The 22,551-nt window shown below is 35.9% G+C and overlaps 4 protein-coding genes, 1 non-coding gene and 1 pseudogene across 5 annotated transcripts; 3 read left to right on the plus strand and 3 right to left on the minus strand.

The window, feature by feature from the left end:
* The first annotated feature begins 2,783 nt into the window (after nucleotides 1-2,783).
* On the plus strand, nucleotides 2,784-5,243 carry LOC125210678 (L-type lectin-domain containing receptor kinase VIII.1 pseudogene; annotated as a pseudogene).
* Nucleotides 5,244-10,521: 5,278 nt separating this feature from the next.
* LOC125211732 (DNA-binding protein S1FA-like) lies at nucleotides 10,522-12,371 on the plus strand. Its single transcript, XM_048111645.2, has 2 exons — nucleotides 10,522-10,680; nucleotides 11,978-12,371. The coding sequence occupies exons 1-2, from the start codon at nucleotides 10,636-10,638 to the stop codon at nucleotides 12,191-12,193; spliced, it is 261 nt and encodes an 86-aa protein (XP_047967602.1). The 5' UTR covers nucleotides 10,522-10,635; the 3' UTR covers nucleotides 12,194-12,371.
* Nucleotides 11,808-13,465, minus strand: LOC125211731 (cell number regulator 8-like). Its single transcript, XM_048111643.2, has 3 exons — nucleotides 13,065-13,465; nucleotides 12,729-12,937; nucleotides 11,808-12,648 (listed from the first exon to the last, which is right to left on the minus strand). The coding sequence occupies exons 1-3, from the start codon at nucleotides 13,345-13,347 to the stop codon at nucleotides 12,415-12,417; spliced, it is 726 nt and encodes a 241-aa protein (XP_047967600.1). The 5' UTR covers nucleotides 13,348-13,465; the 3' UTR covers nucleotides 11,808-12,414.
* A 1,278-nt stretch (nucleotides 13,466-14,743) lies between these two features.
* On the plus strand, nucleotides 14,744-14,825 carry TRNAS-GCU (transfer RNA serine (anticodon GCU)). The gene has a single exon. It is a non-coding gene; the product is annotated as a tRNA-Ser (tRNA).
* A 1,517-nt stretch (nucleotides 14,826-16,342) lies between these two features.
* LOC125210638 (protein OSB2, chloroplastic-like) lies at nucleotides 16,343-17,883 on the minus strand. Its single transcript, XM_048110186.2, has one exon. It carries the CDS (start codon nucleotides 17,812-17,814, stop codon nucleotides 16,651-16,653), a length of 1,164 nt encoding a protein of 387 aa, XP_047966143.1. The 5' UTR covers nucleotides 17,815-17,883; the 3' UTR covers nucleotides 16,343-16,650.
* A 2,900-nt stretch (nucleotides 17,884-20,783) lies between these two features.
* LOC148930573 (uncharacterized) lies at nucleotides 20,784-21,850 on the minus strand. The gene is given in 6 exon segments (XM_089066531.1): nucleotides 20,784-20,850; nucleotides 20,853-20,868; nucleotides 20,938-20,969; nucleotides 20,972-21,138; nucleotides 21,338-21,411; nucleotides 21,725-21,850. Coding segments are annotated over 6 exon segments (477 nt in total). The 3' UTR covers nucleotides 20,784-20,788.
* Between the last annotated feature and the right edge of the window lie 701 nt (nucleotides 21,851-22,551).

A 22,551-nucleotide genomic window follows, 5' to 3' on the forward strand; every position in this document is an offset into this window, starting at 1 on the left:
TAATTCTACAACCAAATTGGCATGTTGGACACACACTTATGTGCTTAAATTGAAAAGAAAAAGTCATCGCGGGATAGACTATGGCAAATCGTTGATACTCTTAATCTTTGACTACACTCATATATTCTAAAATTATGCCTTTTCCCCCACGGCCCACCCATAAGATAATTGCATATCAATTAAGCATTATTACTTCATATTTTAACAACCAAAGAATATTAAAGTGGTCATAAATGTTTCCTCCCTTTTGTTAGTTGTTACTTCTTCTCTTTTGAATTTCTTCACATCTCTCTCAATTATTTCCCAAAATCAATTAAAGAATCAAAGGAACATTTTGAACTTTGGTCCCGTGTTGTAATTTTCTTAAACAACACTTTTAGTTAAAGTGCAAATAAAGCTTGTTACAAAAGGTGATTAGTAAATATACACCTAATATTTTATTTGAAACTAAATCCTCTGCATTATTCGTTTACCCTCACGTATATATATATGGCATATACTAAAAAATGATTCTTTCAATCCAAGTTCACTCTCTAGCAAAGCTTAAATTAAGGATCTTAAAATATTTTGGTTCCTATTTATTATTATTATTATTACACAAAGTCTCATTCACAAAATCTTGAAAGTTGACTATAAATATGTAACGCTGGGCATACTTGTAGTATAGATAAGTTTTCCAAGCTATAGCGACATTACCACCCATAAATTGTTTACTAAAATAAATTGTTCCTTACAAATTTCCAACTTTTAATTAATTTTATTAAGTCATTGCAGTGATACACCACATGCTTATTAAAATCATAAATTAATAATTAATGTAAAACTTTAATTCAAATTTTTAAAAAATGAGGCAAATGGAATTAAAACAAAGAAAACAAAAATTGAGGTATATAAGTCACTTTAATATTTCCATTAACTATAAGTAATATTTTAGTTAATAATTAATTCTTAATTTACTAATCAAATTTTGTGTGGTTGCCGTTAATATTGCCATTTAGCACTGCTAAGTATACTACTTATGTACATATAGAATTGAAAGGATGAAATAAATTGGGAAATGGCTGTATTGAAGTTAAAATTAATTTCTCTTTTACTTTTTATTGATCGAGTGATCAATAAAAAGTAGTCATAAATATTGCATTAAAAATACTTAAATCAAATTAAGTAACCAGAAAAATAAGTAGAGTTGTTGAGTGGGGCCAACATCTGTGTGGTTTACAGACAAAATCACAAAAGTAAAAAAAAGTGCTGCCCATTTGCAAAAACCGAGGTCTGAAATTTGTAAAAATGACAAAAAAACTTCACTTTTATTGATGTCTTAAATTCTGTTAAAAAAATTCCCTCATTAATTATCACTCATTTCATCATTTTCTATAAAATAAAAGCATTTAATTTAATTCTCTATTATTCCATGTATATTATCGAATCCAAAATCTTACTCCCTTCGTTCCAAAAAAAAATAAAATTTGCACTTGGTGGCAGCCATAGAGATTTTTAAAAATGTTATTTTACATTAAATAAATAAAATATAATTAAATATATTAATGAAATGCGAAAAAATACTTAGATTAATAGTATTATAAATAAGAGAAAAATAAAAGTATAACATCTTTAGTAAGATAAAATAAAAAGAAGAAATATATGGAGTGATATTTTTTAATAGACAGGAGTAGTTTATTTCATTTGTTTGTTATTATGTCTCATTTTATATTGTGTGATATCCACTTACATACTATTATTTCACTACATTTAATTAAAAAAAATTATATTGTATTAATAGTATAATAATGGCGCCCACGTTCTACTGACATTTTTCACCTATGTTTCTTCATATTTCATAAAATCTTTATCAGCAGAAAAAAGAAATAAAAAATTAATGCTAAAACTCTATTAAGTCCCAAAAATATCTCACTTTTCATTTTCTAATCTCATACTAAAAGATTTCAAATTTCTATCTTCGAAAAGGGTAAATTGTCATTAATACATTTAACTATATTTTCTTTTTCTCTTCATTAAAAATAATAAAACAATTCTTTTTAGATAATTTATAGACTCAATCAGTTTTTTCAATTAAAAGAATATTCATTTCTCTTATTCTATTTTTTATACTTACCTTCACTTTTCACTTTCTAATTAAACACGTTAACCAGTACTACTAAAATCTCATACCGATCAAGAAATGTGTCATCTTAATTCAGGCACAAAAATAAGATGGGGCATAAAAAGTACTCCCTTTATTCCTTCAAAGATGACCCACTTTCCTGTTTGGTCACTCCAAGTCTCCAACTAAGATGACTCAATAGTAAAAGTAGAAATTAATTACTATCTCTTTTACTTTATTTTCACATAAAATCTCATACTGTCCAAAGAACAAGTCGTCTTCATTGGACGAAGGCAGTACTATATTATTTTAAATTATTTTTAACATGTTCAAATTTCTTTTACACTCGTTTGAAGAAAATGATAGTATTAAAGAAGAGAGAATAATATAAATAAGAGTTCTCTCTGTTACTCTACTCCTCTCTATTTTATTATTTGTTATCAATTTAACGAGTGCTCTAAATGAAAAGTCTCTGTATACTGTATTAATTAAATTATATTTTGAATATATTCAAATTTGTTGTATACACTCAATAAATCTACTACTAACAGGCTACAAAATATTTAAACCTGATTTAGCATAATCAGAGACAGCATTTACATGTTACAATTATTCATCCATGAATTTGTAATAAAAAAAAAATTGGGTGCGGTGTGTCCATGTGTGGGCTTCAGCTTGACTCAGCTTCTTCTATTAGTCTATAGTTGAATCCTGAGTCTCTCTTTGTGAAACTAGATTTAATCTTTCTCCACTCTTCCCCCCCTCAGGGCTCAGATCAATTCAACCCCAAAACACAATGCACCCTTCCAATCCCTAGCCATGACGTCACGCCCCGTCCAATTCCTCCTCCTCCTCCTCCTCCTCTCCGCCGCCGCCGCAGCGATCCAATTCGACTTCGGCTCTCTCACATTCTCCAAACTCAAGCTCCTCGGGGAGGCCCACTGGACCAACTCCACCGTCCGCCTCACCCGCGACCTCGGCGTCCCCAGCTCCGGCGCCGGCCGCCTCCTCTTCTCCGACCCCATCCCCTTCCGCCGCCGCGCCTCCAACCTCACCGCCAGCTTCTCCACCTTCTTCTCCTTCTCCGTCCGCAACCTCAACCCCTCCTCCGTCGGCGGCGGCCTCGCCTTCGTCGTCTCCCCCGACGCCGCCGCCCTCGGCGACGCCGGCGAATTCCTCGGCTTCATCACCGCCGCCGGCGACCCCCCCGGCGCCGTCGCGGTCGAGTTCGACACCGCCATGGACGCCGGGCTGGGCGACATCAACGGCAACCACGTCGGGCTGGACGTCGGCTCGGCCGTATCGACTCGGTCGGTCGATCTCGAGTCGATCGGCGTCCAGTTAACGAGCGGCGATTCGATCAACTCGTGGGTGGATTACACCGGGTCGACTCGGTCGATCCGGGTGTACGTCTCGCTGTCGGACCGGAAGCCGAAGGAGGCGGTGATCGCGGCCGAGATCGATCTCGGCGAGTCGATCCCGGGCGACTCGGTGTACGTCGGATTCTCCGGGTCGACTCAGGGGAGCACCGAGGCCCACACGATCGAGTGGTGGAGCTTCCGATCCTCGTTCGACGACGACGGGCCGAGTCACGACTCGCCGCCGGCTCCGGCGCCGGAGGATTCGCCGCCGGTGGAGTTTCCATTGACGCCGGAAACTTCCACCCCGCCGCCGCCGTCTCCCGCGCCCGAGGCGCAAAATGTGACGGCTGCGCGCGTGGCGGCGAGAGGAGGAGGCGGCAAATGCCACGGGTCAATGTGCCCCGGCGCGGTGGCCGGGGTCGTGACGGCCGGGGCGTTTGTCCTGGGATTTTGCGCCGTTGGGTTCATATGGATCTATAAGAGGAAATTCAAGAAAGGGGAGAAAAGGGAATATTTTGCTTCGGATGTGATCAAAATGCCTAAGGAATTCAGCTATAGGGATCTGAAATTAGCCACGAAAGGTTTTGATTCGGATCGAATAATCGGTAACGGCGCATTCGGCACGGTTTATAAGGGGATTTTGCCCGAGACGGGCGGCGCTGTCGCGGTGAAGCGGTGCAGCCACACCGGGCAGGGGACGGCCGAGTTCTTGTCCGAGTTATCGATAATCGGAACTCTTAGGCATAGGAACCTAGTTAGGCTACAAGGGTGGTGCCACGAGAAGGGTGAAATTTTACTAGTCTATGACTTAATGTCCAATGGGAGTTTGGATAAAGCCTTATTCGAGTCCGCGTTCGTGCTGACGTGGATGAACCGTCGCAAAATTTTGACCGGGGTCGCGTCGGCCCTCGCGTACTTGCACCAAGAATGCGAGAATCAAGTGATCCATCGCGACGTAAAGAGCAGCAACATTATGCTCGACGACGCTTTCAACGCTAGGTTAGGCGATTTCGGGCTAGCCAGGCAAATCGAGCACGACAAGTCCCCGGACGCCACGACCGCGGCCGGGACAATGGGGTATCTCGCGCCCGAGTACCTGATAACCGGCCGGGCGACCGACAAGACCGACGTTTTCAGCTACGGTGCGGTGGTGCTAGAGGTGGCGACGGGGCGGAGGCCGATCGAGAAGGAATTTTTCGACGGAAGGGGCGGGAATTTGGTGGAGTGGGTGTGGAGCTTGCATCGGGACGGGCGGTTGTTGGACGCGGCCGACCCGCGACTCGGGAGGGAGTACGACGAAGAGGCGATGGGGCGAGTGTTGCGGGTGGGGCTCGCCTGCTCGCACCCGGACCCGATGTTCAGGCCGAGTGCGAGGGGCGTGGTGCAGATGCTACTAGGGGATGTTGAGGTCCCCATTGTGCCTAGTAGCACTAGGCCAACAATGAGCTTTACCACATCACAATTGTTGATGACATTGCAAGATAGTGTGTCGGATATGAATGAGATGATCACAATCTCCACCACCTCGTCGGAATGTAGCTTCATCGGCGGCGGAGATGGCGGCGGAGGAGGACTACACCTGGTCTAGCTAGTAAAGTATTGTCCTATTTTTAAAATTTTGTCACTAATTGAATATATTCATTGATTTGTGATTTACAAAGGAGAAAGAAAGTAGCACCAATAATTTATTGGCTTGTTGGTAGCATATAATATTGCTGCAATTTATGTAATTTAATCTTCAATTTTTGGTCTTTTTAATTATGAGATTTTGGTTAATTCTCCCTCGGTTTAATTATCTATAAATTAGATTGATGCGTGGCACATTATTTGTGAATATTTATTGGGAGTAATGTTACTCTAAAGTTAATAATTTTAGTAGTTGTTCTTGAAGAACAAGAATTGATTATTTTGTTTTTCATTATAATTTGTTTAAATCGTTTTATTTTATATAATACCGTATATAGGAGTATATGTTTAGTAGTGTATCTCTTTCACCAGGGATGTGGCATTACATACTTGGATCATCGAATTTATTGGTATAAATAAAATTTACTTATTATTCTTTAATTTGACCAGAAGTGGAATAAATAAAATTTGCCAGTCATTCTTATCTAGAAATAAATAAAATTTACTTAAATTATTCTTTAGTTTGACCATTAAGTAGAATAAATAATATTTACTTGTCATTCTTATTTAGTGGATGAGGTTGATGGATCGATAACTCTAAAATATTTTTTTATATACTTATATTCTCTTTAACTCCAAATGATTTTGAATAGAGTATTTGCTTTTGTAGCTTTACATAAAAATTATCTATATTATCCATAATTTCTTATAATTCCTTTATTTGGTGGAAAACTGTATTTTTGTTGATTTTAAATAAAGAGTTTGGTTTATCTAAACGTAACATTGGTTGCATTCTCGTTGATATTTATATTTTTAGTTGTTTGTGCATTAATATTCTACTCCCTAGTTATCATTTTTTTGACTTTGAGTGTTTCGTGAATGTTGGGACTCGGTGGCGCACACTCAAACTCCACATTAATATGATATTGTCCGCTTTGGACAAAGCCCTCACGATTTTAGTCTTGGGATACTCCCCAAAAGATCTCATACTAATGAAGTTGGGGTAGCCATTATATATGCTTGCAACTCTTGTTCATTCTCCGATGTGGAATATGGTTTGCTCCGATACCACTGTTGGGATTCGGTGGCGCACACCTGAACTCCACATTAGATATTGTCCGCTTTGGGCAAAGCCCTCATCGTTTTGCTCTTGTAGTACTCCCCAAAAGACCACATACTAATAGAATTGAGGTATCCATTATACCTACTTGTAACTCTTGTTCATTCTCCAATTTAGGATATAATTTGCTCCCTTTCAATAAACATACTAAAAATTATACTATGTGCGTGTGAAGTTGGATAACAAATCAAATAATCAATCCGTTATGAAATTGGTGCTCAAATAATGATGCTAGGGAAGAAAAATAGGTGCTCAATTAATTATAAAAGTGCAAAGAAAATGGTGTTTGTCATTATCTTAGATTAGCCTTTTGTCACACCATTCTCGATTATATTCTTAATTTTAATTTTATTTTATGATGTTCACATACCTTATCATCATTGCAAATTTTAAACATCTTCCATTGTTATGCTTAATTAACAATTTACACACACATAATCATATATGGGAATATACTATATTAATACATATACGTATAAAAAATTACACAATCATTTATATGTAACGTTAAATTACGACAAAATAATAAATAGTATTATATGGAAGTGGGGCATTTCTTAATGGAGAAAGGTAGGAGGTTGCTTTCCAAAGAAACTAACAAGTCAAAAGCAAAATAAAAGAGTTTGAGTAGAGTTTTGGTAAAGCGCAAACGATATACAATAATTGGTTGAATAAAGGCATATATATAAATGAGATACTATAGTCTATACATATATATATGGATTTTCAACTATTTTTTGATGTGTCTAATAAAATTATTCTATTTTCTTCTATTGCACCATTGGATTTGCCATGCCTTCACTCGAAAGGTGTCTTTTATGTGGCCTTTTTCCACATGCTTTATGTCTAATCCAATATGGTATGTATTGAATGAATTAATATAAGTGAGAGAATATACTATGCCCACTTATCAGTTGCAAACTTTGTCATATTAAGTTCTAAAATTGTTATTTATAATATCAAGTTTTTGACCACCTATTTCTATTACTCATTTTTTATTATCTTTGGTATTTACTATCGCGATCGGTAAAAGAGAAGGATTTGACGCTCATCCATAAGTTTAATAAAATGTGATTGATCTCTATGTTTTACGTCAACAGGTACGTGGTAGATATGAAAAGTAGAAATAAAATGATGTTCAAGGTTTCGAACCAAACTAAAGGATATAAAGAAGAAAATATTAATTTCACTTATTCGTTCGTGGATTAAAAGTCGGTGGAGGATTGCTTCATATAAGAAGATGGAATGGACACCTTATAACTAAAAAATTCTTCTACTTCATCGAATAAAATTCTACTGCCAATTAATTTATAAAACAACATTGTATTTCCAATGATTCTCTATCTCAATTTTCTCTTTAGCAAGTAATTATTTATATTACTAACTTACAAGCTCATTTGTCCAAATAACTTGACAATTTATAAATTTAATATTTATAGTACTCCCTCCGTCCCAGATTCGTAGTAATATTTTGCTATAAAAGTCTGTATTTGGAGTAACATTTAGAATTTACCATATTTACACATAAAATTTTACCACATTATTCACTAAAATTACACTCAAATGCCATTATCTACATTAAAATAAATCAAAACAAAAATAACAAACCAAAAAGTCAAAAAAGGACCTACCAACTCACTTAATTTATTACACACTCCATCATCTCACTTCATTTATTACACACTCCACCTCTTACTTCATTAATTACACACTCCACTAATTCCTTAAAACCCGTGTCATAACTAAATGTTACTACAAATGTGGGACGAAGGAAGTATTTGTTAAATTATCAGAGCCTATAAGTTATTAAAAATAATGTTTTAAATATCCTGAGAATACGAGGCCACCAGTTGCGGGCTGGCGATTGCTGTCAATAATTAAATGTTGTGTCAAATGAAAAAGTACACATATTGGAATTAATGTTTCTTACAAAAATATGAATATGTTTCTAGGACAATTTTATTATATTGGAAAAGACAAATTTTTTCCAACAATTCTATTTCTTTAACCAGCCAAACACGGCATTGATAAAGTTTGTCTTTTCCTAAAGAAATAATAAGAGGTTAATCGACGGAATCTAGCCCCAATTTAAATAGTAATTTTTATTAATTTTAACCCATTTTTGATGGATTAATTCCAATCTATATCACATTGTGTTAATTTAATCAAATGATTTCAGTTAATTCTTTCTACAAATAAAATATTGGTATTTTTATATAAGTACGATGTATTTTTGGAGAAAAATATGATAGATTGAGTACGATTACCCAATACACAATTCAATCGAGTTCAAATGGGGATGTTGATGAATTTCGAAGCTGGTACCCGCAGACATATGATCGGTCCATCCTTTCGTTTGCTTCCTCATATAACAAATGCATTTAATTCTAATTACTTACTTCGTGGACAAACTTTTTTCATCCATTCATCAAAATTAGTCTCATACTAAAAATAGAAAAGTACTTTCAGTTTAAGTTTATAGCATTAACTTTTTATCTTTCGCACTTTAATCACATTTTTCTGTTTATATCTTCTACGGTAGTTTATTTGTTTAAATTTTTTTATTTATATTTTACTAAATTTACATTAAAACTCGTATTATTTTTTAATTCGACAATATAAAAACAGATGCGACAATATAAAATCAGATGCATAGTTACAAATACGACTAATAGAAAAATAGGTTCAACTTACATCATTTAGGATGTCAGAAATCTACCCCACTATAAACAATAGCTTGAAAATGAAGTTCGAATATCCCATCTAATTATTGAACTATTGAAATCAAGTACCCTTTGAGTTTATGCCAAATTTTCATCCTATTCACAATTCTAACCTACCAAATTGCTACATGGTACAACTGTACAAGTAACTTAAAGAAATAGATTAACTCATTGAGTAATAATACTAGTACTATATTTATGCAAAAAGCCCAATAATTCCTTTCACCAATCAGTTTCTCTCTTAAAAAAGTCAGTATTCTCTATACTTGTGTCAATTGCTTTTGCTAATAAGAAAAATATCAAGTTAAGATTTCCTTAAGAAGTACTCCACCTAGCTCCCTACAAACAATTATAGTAGTACTACAAATCATCTTTTATAATATACTCTGAGGGTCAATCGACTCCATCGCCAACCCATAAGAGTTATAAAATTCTATTAAATTTTGTATTTGGAGTTATCGCTGACCCCATATATAGTGTGGCAGCCCCGCCGCCCCCAATTCTTCGGGATTGAGATTCACTTCAGTTCTTTCCCCACCATCCATTTTCAGCGACAATCATCGTTCTATCATCAACTTCCGACGCCAACTATAACCGAGGCATCTCTATAAATTGTGGTTGGATAAATCTATATAACCAAAATGATGTGAAAGTTGAATAATGTAAAATAATAAGATTGCACATGCACCCAAATTAAACGAAGAATCTTGTCCCATGAAGAGATACGGAGTAGTATATATATACAAAGGACATGAACATGCATCATTGTGACTTGACTAAGCATTTCACATGCTCCACTTGTTAGTTACTAAGTTCTTTCACAAGTCATAATCAACAAATATCCAGTATTTAAGATAATAATAGTTTGACTTTGTTACAATGCTATATGAGACTAGAACTACTTAATTCTTTAGAGTAATTACAGCTTACCAGAAAGAAAGATAAACATAAACATTCCATGTATATATAATGGCAGATTCAGATAAGGTTGAGTCGGCATGAGCTTGATAAACTCAGTTTGAGATGCCGGCGATCCCCTGGTACATGGGTAGCTCCATCCCAAACCATTTAGTATTGGACTTCATTTTTGTTCTTTGACCGTTGCTTAGCAATCGGCTGTTGCATTGCTTTTGCCCTCAAATACTACTAACGACCTTCTTTAATATGTCAAACCTTACTAGTTTCGTTCTTAGATTTGTAACTGTGTAGACATATGCACCGTATCAATACATAAAAGATGACACTTGCCATATAGTAAAAGACCCTTTGCCCATCTAACTTGAAAATTACCCAACTTTAAGCCCAGTAGACTTTTAGACCATAAATTAATTGGGCTCTAATAGGCTCAAATCTTCTAATGGGGACCTTTACTATTCTACCAATCTCAAAAACCTTCAATCTCACATCAAACATGGAGTACTATATTATCAAATGAGTAGCTTATATTTTCATGCATTTATTTAATTTTTATGTAGACAATTATTTTTAGTAGGTACAAAATATATGTCGAAGCTATTAATTGGGCCTTGAATTATCCCCCTTTTCGAGCTGGGGTCAATTAATAAATAAAGAAAAGTAAAGCACCTAATTCGAAATTCCGTCTTTGTTACTTCATCAGTCTTTCACCTACCTTTCTCATAATTCCAATTTTCCGTCATTTCCGAAGGAAATTCTGGAAAAAAAAATTAAATAAATAAAACGGCAATGGGAGCAGACGATTTCAAGGTTCCTCCGTCTTTCGATCGCGTGGTATTATCATTTTTTCCTCTTTTCGATTTGAACTTTTGTTGGCAGATCTGTGATTTTAATCAATTTTTTTTTTCTTAAACAAATGCAGTTAGTTTTTATAGTAATATTTTCCGATCTGGTGGCTGTTGATGCATTTTTTTATTGCACGCACTTTGTTTTGAAGGAATTTCTGTTTTACATTGTAATCAGCTGGAATTGTGTGGTGTTACTTTTTGGATTTTGATGAAAATTGATTTTATTTTTGTTGTTGCTGTTTTGGATTTTCGAATTTTGATTATTTGTTTCTGCATGCGGTTTTGAAGTGAATTCTGATGTTTTTTCTTGAGCTATAATTTTGAAGTTATTATGCAAAAAATAATTGTTACTGATTATATTTTATTTTGAGCTAATTGTTATTGATTTATTTGGTGTGGGGGATAATGTTGTTATGCCTTGTGATATAGGTTAAATTAATAACTATTTTATGCTTGATTTGAGTTTTGAGATTGATCATTAGGTTGTTTTTACAAACATAAGTAATTGTACTATTTAATAGAAGATCTAAAGGCTTTTTAGAGCTTAATTGAATGATAAAGAAAAACATTTGATGTGTGCATTAAGAAACACATATTGATAAAAAAAAATTTGTTTGATTAGCTTGAAGCTGGTTCATGGTTTTGTATAATTGATGATCAAATAATGATTGAATGTAATTTTTAAAGCTCTTGCTTGGGGAGAGAATATAATGTAACTGAATTTTGTTGATTTAACATATTTATGGAGACTTGTGACTCTATATGTGTTGCAACTTCACATTTTGTATATCATAATTTTAATCATAGCTGTGGAATTCCATTTTTGAAGATGACGGGGAAATCCTTGTTCTACTTGAGTTGATGATCTCTTTATGCAGACATCTGGACCGATATTTAAGCCGTTTATTAGTGTTTAAGAAGAGTGGATTCGATTTCAATAATTACCTTTGTATGCTTGTTTATGCTCTTAAGCAGAACTTGCACATTGTGAATTACTCCATAATTTCACATTACGAGTTTTCTACCTGCATAGTACATTTTTATTATTACTTGTTCACATTTAGATGGCGGAGGGAGTGTTTTTTCAACGATTCTTATGTCTCCACAAGTGCATTGGGATATTCTTTCATGTGATATAACCAGTTAATCTGTTCATCTTTAGCATATCTTGGATTAGATTATTATGTCACTGCTAATTTCTGTGAAGCCTCTCTAATAGTATTATCTTTGTTACACCTTACTTTTGATCGGGATTTGTCCAACTCATATTTTTCATCTGCCAGAAAAATGCAGCCCATGATGGTGCAGCACAAGGATTCAACCCAGGTTTGATCGTATTACTTGTCATCGGAGGGCTGCTCTTGTCATTCCTTGTTGGAAATTATGTGCTCTACACTTACGCCCAAAAGACCTTGCCACCGAGGAAAAAGAAGCCCGTCTCCAAGAAGAAGATGAAGAAAGAACGACTCAAGCAAGGCGTATCAGCTCCTGGAGAATAGACCTTTCAAACACCTTATGTTGTGAACTTTGCTGAGATACTGTTGCACCGTGTAGGCCTCTTGTTCGAATTTCCTAGCTGTTTTGTCACTAGACTAAATTGCATTTTTGCTTAAGACTTTGTCTAAATATGAAGTTGAACTATTTATACAAAAATCGTGAGGTCTGTCTAATCCAAAACTTATATGTATATACACTAGATATATGATCTAACCCTCTAGGCTCAGCGGCCCATCGATTGCTCTCCGGGTGGAAGCATCACGATCACAGGTTTGGCTGTGAACCCTGGGTGAGGTAGCCTGCGACGCAGCTCGCGAGCTTCCTGGCAAAGGGCGCAGGGATGGCATGAAATGTGCGTAGCTAAGTCGCAGGCGGCCTCACAGTGCTCGCGCTGGTTCTCGTGCATCCTGATGTTTTCTGAGCAGCCAATGGATTTGGCCGTGGCCTCACCGTTGCCCTGGTGTGCGTAAAAATGGAGAATTAGAGAGGTGGTGTGAGGGAAGTTGAAAAAGAAGAAGAGGGTGGAAAGTAAAATACTTCTAAGTTGAATCTATGGCGAATGGCCGTGCGGTTTGGATAGGCGAAGCATGGAGCGAAGCAATTCCAGCCGAAGAAACAGTTACCGAGTAAGCAGAGCGCGGTGTAGGGCAAGCAGTTGGTAGTGAAGGTTGCGGCCCCCGGTTTCGATCCTAGCCTCTCGACGTTGCTCCCGTGAAGCACACAAGGCGCGCAACACCCAAGTACACCTGGTAGAGATAGAGAGAGTAGAATTGGACAATAAAGGGCAACTTAATTTCCGAAGATATTTTTTTCTTCAACCAATAAGTCAGGGGTTCGTGTCAAAATCGGTAAATGCAAAAATGAAATACTCACAAACTTCAACATCACTGCTGTAGAACTCATCATTCTTTCCGAGACACGAGAAGATGCCGGATTCCCATTCATCCGTTTGCACCCTACTCACTGCCGCTGCGGACGGCGGAGCTCTGCCACTCTTGCCGGCGGCCCCGGTGGAGGGCTTCCTTTCGTGCTTTTTGCCGGCAGCCCCGGTGGAGGGCTTCCTTTCGTGCTTTTTCTCTCCGCCATAGGATTTCATTTCAACCTCAGTTTCTAATCCTACTTCTTCTTGAATCGGTACAAGATCATAAGTGGCCATATTTTCAAATTATAATTACACAAAAATTTACAAAAAAAAAAAAAAAGAGAAAGGGATTGTGTGTATAATTTGTACAAAATTTTAGAGAAGAAAATTGAGAGGTGGGCTTGGTTGAGAAGCTCTATCTCTCATTTGAACAATTTACAATGGTTTCTTTTTATATCTTTCTTGATTTAGTTCATTTTACTTTTTAGCATTATTGGCAATCCGCAGGTTTAGTTTATCTACATTGATGTTTTGTAATTCCTATATATATCTATGATCAACCCATGAATTTTGGAAGTCACATGTGTTGATCAATATTGGTGTTTATTAATATCTTGGACGTATGTATTTTTGAGTTATTTTTTGTCAGAAAAAAAGTGGAAGAGTATTCAAAATAAGTTTACTAATAAAATAGAAATTTTATTTTTTTAAAAATAAATATAGTCATGTTGGGTTTTAAATTTACTAGTATTTTACCCGTGCTGTGCACGACACTAGAGATGTCAAATAGCCCAAGCCCGGCCCATCGTTGAAATGGTGCGGGCTTGGGCTGGGCTCAATAGAATAATCGGGCTTCAATTGGGCCTTTTCACAAACCCAAGCACAGCCCAAGCCCAGGCCCACTCAAAGCCCGACACAGGCCTAGGACCGGCCTAGGGCCATACTTGACTTGATGCTATGGGTTTCTCTCTGTGGGTTGTAATCATATCCCTCCAAATGAGCTTATATTTGTTTTGTATAATTACATAGATTAGTTATTGACTTTAAAAGAAAAAGTTGTGTATCCTAGAATTGATTGTGTTATAATAATTTTGATTTTCATAAGTATAGATTAGTTGTTAATGATTTATCTCTATTAAATATTGTTTCATAAATATAATGATTGATCAGTTATTTATATGCATATAATATATGTATACGATGAGGAATGATATGCTACATACCTTATGTGGGCTCCCTATGTGAGAACCACTCTCGTTTGACATACGCTTAGCGTTGTTCGTTTCGATTTATCTATTTTGTCTGATTCTAATACATTAAAAAATGTTATTGCAATTTTTAATTTCACAAAATTCATAAAAATCAAAACTTGATTTATTATTTTATTCATCTATTTGAAATTATAGAGAAATCGAGCAATTCGAACTTAGATATTTATGAATTTTGTGTAATAAAAATTGTAATAACATTTTTTAATGTATTAGAGCCAAACCAAATAGATAAATTGAAACGAACAACGCTAAACGTATGTCAAACGAGAGTGGTGCTAACAGAAGGAGTCCACGTAAGGTGTGTAGCATATCATTTCTGTGTATATGAGTAGAAGATGGATTGAATATATATGTATTTGTATATTTTCTTGATAATCATAGTTATTTAAAGACTGTGTATTAAGCGTCTAACAACATGCGTCGCTTTGGCCGAGTGGTTAAGGCGTGTGCCTGCTAAGTACATGGGGTTTCCCCGCGAGAGTTCGAATCTCTCAGGCGACGAAATTTTCTTTTTCACTTTTTCAACAATCATAATTTATTTTGGAATCTCTAATAGGATTTTTAAATTAAGCTGGCCTCTTAATCGATATAATCATCTTTTTATAATTACAGAATAGTGAGGGTTGAAATTCTTACTGCTTTAATTTAATACCGTCTAGATATTATTGAAGGGTTAATGATTTTGTTTTGTTAATAAGTTGATCATTTGATTATAAACCTATAAGTATCAATTAAACATGCCATATTAGTAATTCAAACAAGTTTATTAGCTAAAAATGCACAAAATCAAAGAAATATTCTGATGATAATAGGCCTGCTTATTCGGCCGATTCCGGTTCTACCCGGTCCGGTTGACCGGGTACCCGGTTACAAATTATCATAAATTTGGGAACCAGAACCGGAATCGGATCCGGCCGGTTTCAGTTCCGAACCGGCCGGATAAGAACCGGCCGGTTCCGGTTCCGAACCGGAACCGATTTGTAGTTTCAATTTTAATTTTTTTTAAATAATTCAACATATAAAAATATAACAATTAATACCGAAAAATTCAAATAAATACAAATCATCAAAATAACAATATTCATAATCCAATATTCCAATACCTAAAAACTATAATTCAATAAATACCTAAAATAATTAATACCTAAAAGTCCAAATAAACACAAAAAATACAAAAAATGCAAATCAACAAGATAACAATATGCATCAACCAATATTTAAATACCTAAAACAATAATTTAATAAATTACTAAAAAAATCTAACACTAAAAATTACAATCTATACACAACAAAATAGGAAACCAATATTCTAATAAGGCAATAATATTCAAAAGACCAAAATCTTAATTACTCTATTTTGATTTTAGAAAAAAATGGATATATTAATACATTTAATCATTCACTTTAAACTTGATTTTTTATAATAAAAAAATCTTAATTAATTATGAGTTATTTTTTAAAAATTTCAATTATTTTTGAGTTATCATAATAGGAGCGAATCAACAAATAATTTGATCTAATAAAAGGTGCGAAAAATTGAAGATTGATCACAAAAAGTAATACTTTCTTTTTGCAAAGGCAGTAATCACTTTTGCTAATAGGATAATCAAAAATATTTTATGAATAATAAAACAAATGAAATATGCTTAGTTTATTATTTTAATTTATATTTAAATTTTATAATATCTAAAATTGATATATTATTCGGTTCCGGGTAGAACCGGAACCGGAATTTTCAAAAGCATAGGAACCGGAACCGGAACCGGTTTTTTCGGTTCCTAGTTCCTCAATTATCCGACCGGTTCCGGTTCCGGTACCGGGTACCCGAGAACCGGTTAAGCAGGCCTAGATGATATAATATGGACAAAGCATATTCCTACAAATCTATACCTCATCAACTTTTTGTATTTTAGCAAATACTAATATTCAAAGCAAAATTGAATAAATGGGATAAATGGGGCGTCGAGAGAGTTCTGGCTAAAGATGATACAAACAAATATCATAAGAACAAAACCAGAAACCACAAATCAATAAGATTTCTAAAAAAGTAGTAAAAGACAACCATCTGCTAAAGATGATAGCTGATAACTCATTAGTCATTACACGATCATTCAAGATCAAAACATGGCAGATCATATCAATTCCCACGAAGAAGACACATTCTTGGATTTAGATTTCTCAGCTATCTAAAAGACCAAATCATTGAACATTCATAGCATCAAATTCTCAACACTAAGCAATTACCAGTAAGAAAAGCTTAATATGCACCAATATCCATCTAGCTTAAGCATCAACTTCATCACACAAGCACAAAACAATCTACTAATCATGTTGATGGTGGCAACTTAGACAACACCCATTCTGGTGAACCGCTAAGCCACAACGCCTTCTGCGTCTCTTTATGCTTAAAGTCGGGCCATTTGGGGTTTTGCTTGTTTGCCCTATTATCCCACCATTTACTAGGATTCTCCACCAAGTCTTTCCAAGAATCCTCATCCTTACCACTACCCTTCCTCTCACCACCACCATACCCTGCTCCGCGCACGAACTTCACCTTCACAACCGGAACATCAAATTCCAACTTCCCAATTCCCGGCAGCACCCACTTCGGAGCACTGTCGACCCACAGCCCATCACCGGTCTCCTTGTGCTTAAAATCGGGATGTTTCTCCTTAACCATCCCCTTCACCTTCTGATCCCGATAATCCCACCAAAGCAAGGAGTTCTTCACAAGATCCCTCCACAAATCCAAACCCCTATCCCAATCTCTCTTCTTCTCTAGTTTCACCTCACCAGATCCCGGCATTGCCCCCGCATTCGACTCCACCTTCACAGAACCCGACCCCCAATTCGCCTCACCCGAAAATCTCTCCACTTTGGCATCTTCCACCGCCTTCTCCCACTGCTGATCAAACTTCTCATCAACAGCTCCCTCCACCACATTCTTCACAAAACCCCCTTTCGCAAACCCTTCGACAAAATTGAGATTTCCCCCCAAAATATGAAGCTTTCCCCAACCATCGCTCTTCGCAAAGCGCGGCAGCAGCGGATCCGAGCTCAGCTGCCCGGACACGAGGACGCAGTCGTTCTGCTTCACGTGGCCGGCCACAACGTGCGCCAAATCGCCCTCAAACACAACGGGGATCAACAGAGGAACATTTCCACCGCCGATTTCCTGAGAAATGGCGGTTGAAGCATAATGCTTCCCGCCGGGAAAAGTGTCGAATTGAACAGGAGCCTTCACGAATCCGACCAATTTCACGAAATTAGCAACTTTTGCTTGATACGGAATCTCTAGCGGCTTGGGCCAGACGATCACGTCGCCCGTCGGTTTCGCGATTCTGTCGGAGAAATTTGGGGGTGATTTTGGGGGATTAGGGTTGAAGGGTTTGGGGGTTTTTGAGGTGGCATAGGAATTCGATTGAAGGAGGGAAGAGAGGGAGGAGAGGCGGATTCGGCCGAATAATTTTGCTCTGAACTGTAAATTCATGGCTCACAAATAGAATGGGGGGCTGATTAGAACTAGGGTTTATCCAGGGTTTAGAATGGGGATTTATACAAATTTTTTATTAATTTATCTTAAAGAAATCATATACCCCAATATCGATTTAACATATTTCCCAAAATTTTGCAACTGTGGAACATTTCATTTATTTTGAATATGATTTCGATTTCATCTATCAACGATAATCTTAATTATTACTTTTACATTATTTTTATCATATCTTGACATCTCTACCTAACATACCCTAAAATTATAAATGAATCCTAACTAAAAGTCAATTGGTACGTACAAATGATCAATGCTCTGATATGTTATAGGTTAGACAATTTTCGACACGACATGAATCTGCACGAAATTATTAGGTTTGGGTTAAGTCTTATTGGGTCTGGGTCCTTATCGGGTTGACCCATTAAGAACGCAATAATTTCAGGTTGGGTTCGAATTGTATGCGGGTCATATACGAATAACCCGTTAAGAAATATTATTAGTATTATATATTTTAAATATGTTAATTATTTTAATTTCTTATAAATCAGGTTTAAATAGTACTCCACAAAACAAATTTTAATCATGTAAATTAGGTTGAAAAATAAGGTGTAATAGTGTAATATTAGGTTTTAATCGTGTAATATCAGGTTTGGATCGTTATCGTGTCAACCCATATTATATCGTGTTGTTAACGGGCTTGTGTCGGGTGCGGATCGTGTTCGGATTTGAAGGTAGCAGGTCGGGTTCGTGTTCGGATTTACAGAACAGGTCGGGTTCGGGTTATGCCTTATTGGGTTGGGTCGTCATCAGATTGACCCGATAACGATCCAATCTGCACGATTTGTCAGCCCTAGTTATGCTGCATTTAGCACAAACACTTGCAACTATAAGACAAAAACAAGTTACCTACGTAATTAAAATGATCTTGAATTTAAGCATCCAAATGTAAGCGTCGAATGAAGAGTGAAATGAGTTTTCAGTTTTCGAGTGAGACCAAAGAGAAAGAAGATGATGAAAATGGCCACGAATCGTGTTTCTTAGCCTCAATTGGCAAATTCTATTTTCGAGACCAAAACGCCACCTAGAACATCTCTTGATGCCTCTAAGATGAGCCAAATAAAAAAGGTGGTCGAGAAACTTTGTCATGGTAAATCACGGAAGGTACTATGTTATCAAATACTCCCTTCGTTTGTTATTAGGAGTCTCATTTCTTGGCGGCACTGGTTTTAAGAAATGTTAAGAAATGTAAGAGGAATGGGTTAGTGGAATGTGAGATCCTATTGCCATTTATGATAAAAGTGAACCGGGATTCCTATTCGAGGACGGACTAAAATAGAAAAACGGGACTCCTATTCGCGGACGGATGGAGTAGTAGCAATTAGTTGCCAATAAAAGTAAATACATATGGTACTAGTGAAAATATACATTTAAAAGAAGTGCAACGTTCCCCTTTAAGCTTATTTGGATTGTCAATGAGCTAGCTTAGCTAGCTCGATATATTTTGAGAATGTGAATACATTAACGACCTTCACATTTTGTACAAGTCTAATCTTAGACATAAACAAGGAATGATAATAATACTATAAGAAGAATGTTTCATATCGTGTACCAAGTCGTAGTGATATGTTTATTACTAAAAAGAACTAACAAACACAGAATTATAAACTACCTAACTTTGTACAGGTTGCCATTTGCCAAATCACATGTCACAATAATAGTACAACAACCATAATTTATGTATATAATGGAGTGAAAATTTTGATAGTGAAGTAAAGCTTAATTTGAAGTCAAATTTTGCATTGACTAAAAGTCTAAAATTCTAATTTCATTTTCCCCCTATTCAAATTTGAAAGTTCTCTCAATATCTCCATGCTCTCAACTCGCACTGACTTGCACAACCCGATTCCCACAATTTCTAAAGATATCTCAGTTACCTTTGAATTTAATTTATATTAATTGATTATTCGAATATCCATTAACTTTAAAGAGTCATCCTCAACAAGTGGCACAAATATAACATCTTCGTACCACATCGACACACACTGACAATCCCCGCCATCGCATTAGAAGATAGAGCCGCTATAGTAGGAAAATGGAAAGCTTAAGATAACAAATTATAAGAATGCAAAGCCTCTCTAACATTCGTACAAACTACAAACTATAAAACGAGGTGAAAAACTGAATAATTAAAAGGCTTAAAATAAAAGTATTTATGTATTTTCAAATCAAGATTGATTAAAATTAAATTGGTCACTATCCATATCTTATCTAAATTTTTACCTCTAACTAATATCATATGCATAGATTAATAATATTTTTAAAATATTAATTTTTAATTTTAAATTAATTAAATAAATTAGAATCAATATTAGCAATGAACAATATGAGTAACAAATTTAGTTATATGAGAATCAAAAATCTATACAAATCAACATTGAAGCATGATAAATTTGAAACAAATCATATAATATAATGTTTAAACAATAAATCATGGAGTAAGAAGATAAAAATCCATCACAATAAAGAATTAAATACCATGGATAATTACTCATCATTTTTAAAACTTCTTTATACACTACATTAACTTTAAAATTAAAATCAATCTCATACTAAAACCTTCAATTCTTAACAATTCGTCACTCTTCAACATAACTCGTAGATAAAGCTGTCTGCCTCACCTAAAACTACAATAAAATAAAGAACAAAATCAATAATCAATATGTATTATAATAAAATAAAGAACAAAATCAATAATCAATATGTATTAAAATGATAGTAAAATATAAGATGTATGAGACCCATGAAAATATACAATCGAATAATTCACACCATATAGTTTTGTGGAAGCTTCCCTGGCCATCCAAATCAAGAAGATAAAGCTATAGTGACTACAAATTAACATAAATCAAAGTGACAAATAGAGAATAAAAATATTTATTTACCTGGGAATGGGAGAGGGAGGTGAATATGTCTACTGGATGAGAATATATGTAGCATAAATGATTCCATGAATGTAACCAAAGGAAGTAAGAAGCAAATCCAAAACTTAACCTGTTAATTTCAATTGTATACTATCAAATTAAAGAAAAGAATATTAATTAGAAAGAGAAATAGAAGTACTCCATAGCCAAACTTGAGGAAAACACCTGTAGAGGAAGAAGAATAGCCACGATAATGTCGATGAAAGTTGCTGCATTTGCTAATTGAAACGTTGCGGAGATCGGGGAGGTGGGAAAGAATGTGCGTGGTGATTTCCGATGGTAGAATTTAGAAGTAATACAAAAAAATAGACATTGAGATCCTATCTCATAAGAATATAGTCTTCCTCAGTTCCACCGAAAAGGATTCCAAAGAAATTTGACGACCCTCATTTTCATCTCTGGCCACATCCGGTGTTTCGTCAGTTTCCTTCGCCGCATTTGAATTCACAATGAAGTGCGGAAACATCCTATTTTTACCACGGACTGACATGAGAAAACTGAACCAAAATTTAATTGAGTATGGAAGCATAATCACAAACCTTTTCATCTCTTCATCTGCTTCTTTTCTCCATTTTATCATCTCCTCAACTTCTTGTTTGCTCAACAAACGCCACTAATAAAGAAAAAGGAAGAATTATTTGGTACTTCAAAAAACTTGAATCAAATTATCTCTTAACCTCCACTCACTCACGTATATATGAAATATGGGAAACTAATCTCTACTAAACATGAAAAACCAACTAAGTAGGATTATATATATTAGAATTAGTTTCTTAACTTTATATTAATTGCATTTACATCCCTCAGCATAAAATGATTATTCAAAACCTCCCAAAACTCTCCTTTTATATATTGTATAGATAGATTTATAAACATACATACACCTTAAATAATACTAGTCCTCAATAAACATAAGGTAAACATACCATATCCAAATAAAGAATGTGAGTCTCCTTGTTCTCTTCTCTCACTAAAAGTTTTTTGCCAAAGAACCGAAAGTACCTCATAAATAAGCAACAAACATGCCACCCACGATTTACATTACACCCCATCCCCGTATATATATAAATGCATATCAAATAAATTAAATCTGCAAATTAATTTACTAACAAAATAGATTACCAAATACTACAAGTATACATAGTGAGCAAAGATGAAAGCTTTATCAATGGCGATTCTGAGCCCGGGGCGGCCGGAGAACTTCCCGCCGCCCTCGCGGGGCAGAAGCAGATCGTCGCGCTCCGCCCCCGTTCTTTACAGGGGCGGAGAAGTGGAGAGCGGCGCCGATCAAGAGCCGTGCTCTCCTAAAGTGACCTGCATTGGCCAGGTCCGGGCGAGGAACCGGTGGAGTTTTTTGGCGGGAGGGAGAAGGGTTTTGCGTAGATGGGTGGTGTTTTTGAGGAGCGGTTACTGCAAGAGAGTTGATGCGGTGGCGGAAGTGGAAGGTTCTGGAAAGTTCGAGAATGTTCTTGAGGAAGGTTCGGGGAATCCGAGGAATCTTGATGGTGCGAGTGTTGGAGATTCGGAGGGAATCGCCGTGTCGTTAAGGGAGATATTTTTGAGAGAGGGTGGCGGCGGAATCGGGAATATTCGAATGGGGGAATCTGAGGGGTAGTGTTCGAGATTCGGAGGGAATCGTGGTGGAATCTTTGATGCGGACGAGGTGTAAATCGGAAGTAGCGGGAATTAGAGAGAGGAGTGATTTAGAATGATGCAAAATATATGTATTTATTGTGAATTTTTTTAATTTACT

Source organism: Salvia hispanica, chromosome 3, assembly GCF_029641045.1.
Source record: "Salvia hispanica isolate PSC_SH4W2 chromosome 3, Shi_PSC_v1, whole genome shotgun sequence".
Classification (NCBI taxonomy): Eukaryota; Viridiplantae; Streptophyta; class Magnoliopsida; order Lamiales; family Lamiaceae; genus Salvia; species Salvia hispanica.

Coding starts and splice junctions, on each gene's coding strand:
- LOC125211732 (XM_048111645.2), top strand. CDS start 10,636: ATGGGAGCAGACGATTTCAAGGTTCCTCCGTCTTTCGATCGCGTG. Junction 10,681..11,977: donor CTCCGTCTTTCGATCGCGTG/GTATTATCATTT, acceptor TTCATCTGCCAG/AAAAATGCAGCCCATGATGG.
- LOC125211731 (XM_048111643.2), bottom strand. CDS start 13,347: ATGGCCACTTATGATCTTGTACCGATTCAAGAAGAAGTAGGATTAGAA. Junction 12,938..13,064: donor CAGCAGTGATGTTGAAGTTT/GTGAGTATTTCA, acceptor TATCTCTACCAG/GTGTACTTGGGTGTTGCGCG. Junction 12,649..12,728: donor GCCATAGATTCAACTTAGAA/GTATTTTACTTT, acceptor TACGCACACCAG/GGCAACGGTGAGGCCACGGC.
- LOC125210638 (XM_048110186.2), bottom strand. CDS start 17,814: ATGAATTTACAGTTCAGAGCAAAATTATTCGGCCGAATCCGCCTCTCC.